At 48.4% G+C, this 5,951-nt stretch overlaps 4 protein-coding genes across 6 annotated transcripts in view; 3 read left to right on the forward strand and 1 right to left on the reverse strand.

Annotated features, from left to right (window-relative positions):
* LOC112348405 (B3 domain-containing protein Os11g0197600-like) overlaps nucleotides 1–109 on the forward strand; it is a 2,530-nt gene extending 2,421 nt beyond the window's left edge. The window contains exon 9 of the mRNA XM_024680803.1: nucleotides 67–109. Coding sequence (XP_024536571.1) covers nucleotides 67–109 — 43 coding nt within the window. The remainder of the gene's footprint in view (nucleotides 1–66) is intronic.
* LOC9645844 (NADP-specific glutamate dehydrogenase) lies at nucleotides 18–3,686 on the forward strand. Of its 3 annotated transcripts, none has more exons than XM_024680977.1 (17): nucleotides 18–751; nucleotides 831–930; nucleotides 1,010–1,139; nucleotides 1,267–1,468; nucleotides 1,523–1,609; nucleotides 1,660–1,719; nucleotides 1,772–1,858; nucleotides 1,908–1,979; nucleotides 2,036–2,091; nucleotides 2,149–2,234; nucleotides 2,284–2,374; nucleotides 2,421–2,578; nucleotides 2,626–2,717; nucleotides 2,767–2,847; nucleotides 2,891–2,964; nucleotides 3,017–3,316; nucleotides 3,382–3,686. In XM_024680977.1, exons 1-16 carry the CDS (start codon nucleotides 260–262, stop codon nucleotides 3,090–3,092), a joined length of 1,944 nt encoding a protein of 647 aa, XP_024536745.1. In that variant the 5' UTR covers nucleotides 18–259; the 3' UTR covers nucleotides 3,093–3,316; nucleotides 3,382–3,686. The 3 variants fall into 3 exon arrangements, with proteins under 3 accessions (XP_024536745.1, XP_024536747.1, XP_024536746.1); XM_024680979.1 differs by having other exon boundaries at nucleotides 2,421–2,565; XM_024680978.1 differs by lacking the exon at nucleotides 3,382–3,686 and having other exon boundaries at nucleotides 3,017–3,093; nucleotides 3,160–3,259.
* On the reverse strand, nucleotides 2,842–4,893 carry LOC9645845 (G-protein coupled receptor 1). Its single transcript, XM_002976105.2, has 9 exons — nucleotides 4,636–4,893; nucleotides 4,546–4,577; nucleotides 4,125–4,297; nucleotides 3,975–4,066; nucleotides 3,815–3,916; nucleotides 3,702–3,758; nucleotides 3,503–3,646; nucleotides 3,362–3,432; nucleotides 2,842–3,298 (listed from the first exon to the last, which is right to left on the reverse strand). Exons 1-9 carry the CDS (start codon nucleotides 4,798–4,800, stop codon nucleotides 3,202–3,204), a joined length of 933 nt encoding a protein of 310 aa, XP_002976151.1. The 5' UTR covers nucleotides 4,801–4,893; the 3' UTR covers nucleotides 2,842–3,201.
* A 520-nt stretch (nucleotides 4,894–5,413) lies between these two features.
* Nucleotides 5,414–5,949, forward strand: LOC9645846 (heat shock 70 kDa protein 18; the record flags this gene model as incomplete). Its single annotated transcript, XM_002975913.2, has 2 exons — nucleotides 5,414–5,669; nucleotides 5,834–5,949. Coding segments are annotated over exons 1-2 (324 nt in total), but the record flags the coding sequence as incomplete, so codon positions are not given.
* Nucleotides 5,950–5,951: the final 2 nt, after the last annotated feature.

The following is a 5,951-nucleotide window of genomic DNA, read 5'->3' on the forward strand; positions in this document are numbered from 1 at the left end:
TCGATGAGAGATGTCCTTCCTGTGAAAACTTCTATTCTCTGCGATATGCCTGCTTCTACGTATCAGTCCTTGGGAACGCGCATCGATGAGTGGTCGACAAAGGCTGTGAAAACTTCTATTCTCTGCGACTAAAGTTCTATGGGAACTCAAAGACTGCGGCTATGGTGATGAGATAAGCCCCCAAGTTCTATAAATTATGTGAAAACTTCTATAAGTTCTATGGTCTCGTTTTGCGCTTTAGGGCGTATATTTTCGTGCTATGTTGCATGGAGGGGAGCGCGGCGGCTACCTGGCGGCGGAGATGGATCTTCTCGGCGGCCAGGTGAGATCGCCCGGGAATCACCACCACCACCACGGCCTGGGCGGCGCGGTGGAGGAGATTGATCTGGAAATGGGGGCCGCGGCGGGGGTTGTGGACGATGCGAGCTTCGCGCGGGCGGCATTTGCGGTGGTGTCCTCGTCGCCCGAGGCGTCTGCGAATCAGCAGGCGATGCATCACGTCCTGGATGGATCGCCGTCGTCGCAGGAGCTATCGGCGCAGCTCTTGTCGTCGGACAAGCCCCGGAAGAAGAAGAAGGTCGTCAAGAAATGGAGGGACGAGTGGGCCGACACGTATAAGTGGGCTTGCGTGCAAATGGTGGAAGGCTCGTCCAGGATTTTTTGCTCGGTGTGTAAGGAGTATGGACGCAAGCACAGGAGGAATCCTTATGGCAACGAAGGTAGTCGCAACATGCAAATGAGCGCTCTCGAGGTAAGATCATCGTTGTTCTTTCGCTCGCTATCTTCATCGTCTCTAACCTCCTCTCTTTTTTTATATTTTTTCACTCCAGGAGCATAACAATAGTTTGCTTCACAAGGAGGCCTTGAGATTGCAGCTAGCGTCGAAAGACCGGGGAATTACGCTCTTGGAGAGGCCTATATACATCAAAGGTTCGTCTTTGCGTTTTTAGTTTCGCGTTTGTGTGCGTCTTCGTTTACTCAAGCCACTAACTCGGGGTTTTTTGTTTAGCTCTTCTCTCCAAGAGCGCAGAGTCGATCATAGAGACTGTCATTAGAAGGGATCCTCACGAGAGTGAATACATCCAGGCTGTGCAAGAGATTGTTCACTCGCTCGAGCCGGTTCTCTCCAAGAACATCCAGTAAGTAGTATCTGCCTTTCTTTTTTCTTTTTTTTTTCTTTTGTATATTGATTTACTGTTGCATCCTGTCGCTAGAATAGATTGATTAGGAATGCGGCTCTGATGACATATGACTTTGCCATCCAAGGTACCTCCACGTATTGGAAAGCCTCTTGGAACCAGAACGAGTGATTATTTTCAGAGTTCCATGGGTCGATGACAAGGGAGAGAAGCATGTAAACCGGGGGTTCCGTGTACAGTTCAATCAGGCTCTCGGACCTTATAAGGGTGGTCTTCGTTTCCATCCGTCTGTTAACTTGAGCGTTCTCAAGTTTCTAGGCCTCGAGCAAGTATATTACAGTCGAGGCTAGTTCCACGTTTCTAACGGCTGGACGTTTTTGTAGACTTTAAAGAATGCGCTCTCAACATTCAGTTTCGGTGGTGCTGAGGGTGGCAGTGACTTTGATCCGAAGGGAAAGTCAGACACCGAGGTTCTTACAATTTTTTTTGCTAAGGACGCATCATTTATATTTACTTCCAGGTGATGAGATTTTGCCAGAGCTTTATGGATGAGCTTTTTCATCACATCGGTCCTAATCAGGTGTGTCAGTGTGTCTCATTTTACGGATCATTTACTTATTTGGCTTTTGTAGGATACGCTAACTGGAGATATTGGCGTTGGATTCCGGGAGCTTGGTTATCTCTACGGACAATATCGGCGACTGACTGGAGAATTTGAGGTGGTTCAAAGCCGTGAAAGTTATCAATTATTGCAATTCTTTTGTACAGTGTGCTTTAGTTGGAGGCCGGAACTTGCTCGCAAACTCCAATTTACATGCAGAAGCTGCTGGTCATGGCCTGGTGACTTGGACTTGATGAGATCGTAAATTTTTATTATGATCTTACGTGTTTTCCAGGTGTATTATGCCAAACATGTTCTGGCGGACTTGAACAGGGATATCAAGGGCTTAAGGTTGTTTCTGATTCTACAAAAATATGTCACTCGTGTTTTTTAATTTGCTCGTTACAGGTGCCTTATCAGTGGGTCGGGTAAGCTTGCGATGCACGTCATGGAGAAGCTTATAGCTGTAGGAGCGGTCCCCGTTTCCTTATCTGGTAAGCGTGAATATAGTCCGGGCCAGAAAGACCAGTCTACTCTTGTCAGATTCCAAAGGTTTTTTACTTGACGACGAAGGATTCGATGGGTCCAAAGCCATGTTTCTAAAGGACATGAAGTCGCAGCAAAAGCCTCTGAGGTTCTTTTATCTCGAACGACTTGCAGTCTGTAACACTCGTTTACAGGGAGTATACAAGGAGATACGTAAGAGCGAAATATTTTGACGATGCCAGGCCTTGGGGCGAGAAATGTGATCTCGCATTCCCTTGTGCTACACAGAACGAGCTTAACCATTCTGATGCACTGGCAATTATCTCTTCAGGATGTCATGTAATTGTGGAAGGTTAAGTATCATTTCGTTTCTACTTTTATAAACAACGGCTCTTGCAGGTTCTGATATGTCTTGCACGGCGGAAGCTATCGACGTGCTTAGGAAGTCGAAGATAATCGTGGCTCCTAGCAAAGCTGCAAATGCTGGAGGAGTAAGTCCGATAGTCGCTCACGATGCTCTTAGCTTTGAGTTGCATACAGGTAGCGGTTTCGGGGCTGGAGATGGCTAGCAAAAGCAACCAAATGCATTGGACTGGCGAAGAAGTTGATACCAAGTTACAGGTACTATCATTTTTATTTCCAGTTTATTAACGTTTCAATTTAGGAGCTCATGAGGGACATCTATCAAAAGTCCGTGGCAGCAGCTGCAGCGTGTGGCCACTCTAAAGATGGGCCAGAGTGAGTTGTTTTCTCTTTTTGTTTTGTCTGGCTACTCACCAGTGATTCGCAGAGCTCTAGTCCACGGTGCCAACGTAGCTGGATTCTTGCGTGTCGCGCAGGCGATGCTTGAGCAAGGATGCGTGTAAAGTGCGTTCTGCTCTGTCAATTCGGGAGAGTATCTTACATCATCGTTTTATTCCACTCGTCGAGCAGCACGCGGTGCTAGCTATCAAGGGACGACCAAAAGGAGGACATTTACAGGTGAGACCCTGGGTCAGACGAGCTCAATGGAGTCATTTCGCTTTCGGCAAAGCCTCGCAGCTTAGACCACCTGTACTGCTCTGGCCAGTATCTGCGTCAAAAATGGATGGTCAGTAAAATCCATTTCGTGGTTTACTCTCTTGCAACTACTTACTGTTGTAGTCTCTCTCGTAGCGTTCGCCGCACAGCAGCGTTGAGGCCGTAGGCTATGGAATTGAAGAGGCCCTGGAACAAGAATAATGTAAGAAACTCTACTCTATATACGGACTCGTAGCGGTTGAATAGAGGCACGGACCATGAGAGAGGCAGTGCCTACGTCCAGCAAGCACAGCCAGAAGACTGGACGCTGTGGAGCAATGAAGCTTTGGATGCGATTCATTGTCCCACACGTCCAGGAACCGATTAAAATCAGAGGATAGTATCCCAGCCTGTTCATAATCTAAGAGAAGAAAAATCAAACCAAAGTTTAAAACCAGCGACAACGCGAGTTATACCTTAAGATCGGCTTTTATCTCCACTTGGCGCTGTCGATCCGACATGCCAGCAGCCATCTGCAAAAGCAAGAAGTTCCATATCGCGGAAAAAAGAGACCGTCTTGCTTGCTTACACGGCTCGCATAGTTGAGCATACGAGTAACTTGGAAATAAATAAAACCATTGAACAAGATGGCCCCCCACAAGGGAACGTAGAAACTTATAAACCGAAGGACCTGGAACAAAGAAAATGGATCGATCACACAATAGAGAAGCTCCAAGCAAAGAGATTACCTCTCCGGCTTTGGTCTGCACCCAGCACCAAGCTCCAACTTCGCCATAGTCAGTTCCCACAGATGGAAGAACAGTCATGATAAGAGAAGCTCCTGGAAAACATGGAGAAGTGGTGTAAAACCATGAAACTTTGTGCGAGGAAGAGCATACCCCAGACGTAAAGATGAAAGATTGGACCGAGCTCTTCCACATCTGTTTTGTGCCTCACCACAGTTCGATGCAACGTAAACGCGATGGCGGTCGTCCATAGAAACGATGCCACCGAGAAGAACTGCGTACAGTAGCCTTGCATGTAGCACAAGAAGCCTCGTCTTCCAGGATCACTGCCACACTGCACCACTGTGAGTGAATCCAGCCACAAGCGAAGAAACAAAAGGAAAAAACGATAGAAACGATAGAAAGTTGGAAGAGATCGTCTTCCAGGATCACGAAGAAACAAAAGGAAAAAAAAACGATAGAAACGATAGAAAGTTGGAAGAAATCATCTTCCAGGATCACTGCACCACTGTGAGTGATCGAAGAAACAAAAGGAAAAACGATAGAGAATATCGAAAGCTGGAAGAAAGCTTACCCCAAGAGATTGAAGAAGCTGCAAAACATATCCTGGCAAAAAAGAAGAGAGATTGGAATGAAGAGCTCGAATGGAATCCAAAGAACTTACAGAGAGCGAGAGGTAGAAGACGAGGCGGAATGAGAACTTGCGAAGCTCCTTGAAGAGGAGGAAGCACGCGACGATGAAGAAGGATCCAGCGAAGGAGAAGGCGGAGGCGCCCACATTTATCCTGGAGATGGCCCGCGCCTCCTCCGCGCTCAATCCCGCGATCATCCCTCCGCCAGATCTAAGATCATAGCGTTTGCCCTAGCATTTGTCCTATGCCCTAATGCTCTCCATGGAATCGCAGGGCAAGGAGAATGACAATGTCGTGGTCGAGGTGCTGTTCTTCGCGAGGGCGCGCGAGATCGTGGGTGTGTCGCAGATGAAACTGGAGCTACGGGCGAGCTCCACCACGCGCGATTGTATGGAAGAATTGCTATCGCGATTCCCGGGATTGGAGGAGATCAAGAGCGTTCTCATTGTAGCGCTCAATCACGAGTACGTTTGCGAGCCATCGCAGCTCAAGCACGGCGATGAAGTAGCCCTCATCCCGCCAGTGAGCGGAGGATAGTGACGAAGGCATATTCCCGGCGAATGTACTCTTCGTACGGACGGAATAAATTTGGATGTACGGACGTGGCCCTAAAAGCGCCCTATAACCGACGGTTCAGATCGGTGGGTGACTCACCTTGATCTAACGGCTTCGGCCCGGAATGGCCCGATGCATCTAGAATATTCACGAAGGCGTGGACGGCGGGATGGCGCCGAGACGCGATCCTACGGCTTGTGGGTGCCCGGGTTTTCTAGAAAGTTCTGCTAGAACCGTGCCGGTCTTTATAAAGAAGCCCTCCCAAAGAAGAGAGGAAAAGAAGAGAGGTTGTGAGATTCAGCTATGGCGAAAGAAGGTCCCGCTGTGGGGATTGATCTGGGCACGACGTATTCTTGCGTCGGTGTGTGGCAGCACGATCGGGTGGAGATCATCGCCAATGATCAAGGAAACAGGACGACGCCATCGTATGTGGCCTTCACCGACACGGAGCGGCTGATTGGCGATGCCGCCAAGAACCAGGTCGCGATGAATCCCGTCAACACTGTCTTCGGTGAGTGGAATCTCTACTAGATCTAGGAATTTCGATCGAAATCTGCGTGTTCTAGTCGAAATCTAGCCTTTTCTTGTCGAAATCTAGCTTTTTCTTGATGTTCTTCATGTAGATCTAGTTCTCGGACCTCTCGTCTGACTGTTCTTGTGCGATTTCTTTCTCAGATGCGAAGCGTTTGATCGGCAGGCGATTCTCGGACTCTTCGGTCCAAAGCGACATGAAGTTGTGGCCATTCAAGGTCACTGCTGGTGCCGCCGAGAAGCCGATGATCACGGTCACCTA

Source organism: Selaginella moellendorffii, unplaced genomic scaffold, assembly GCF_000143415.4.
Source record: "Selaginella moellendorffii unplaced genomic scaffold, v1.0 SELMOscaffold_29, whole genome shotgun sequence".
In the NCBI taxonomy this organism is placed as follows: domain Eukaryota; kingdom Viridiplantae; phylum Streptophyta; class Lycopodiopsida; order Selaginellales; family Selaginellaceae; genus Selaginella; species Selaginella moellendorffii.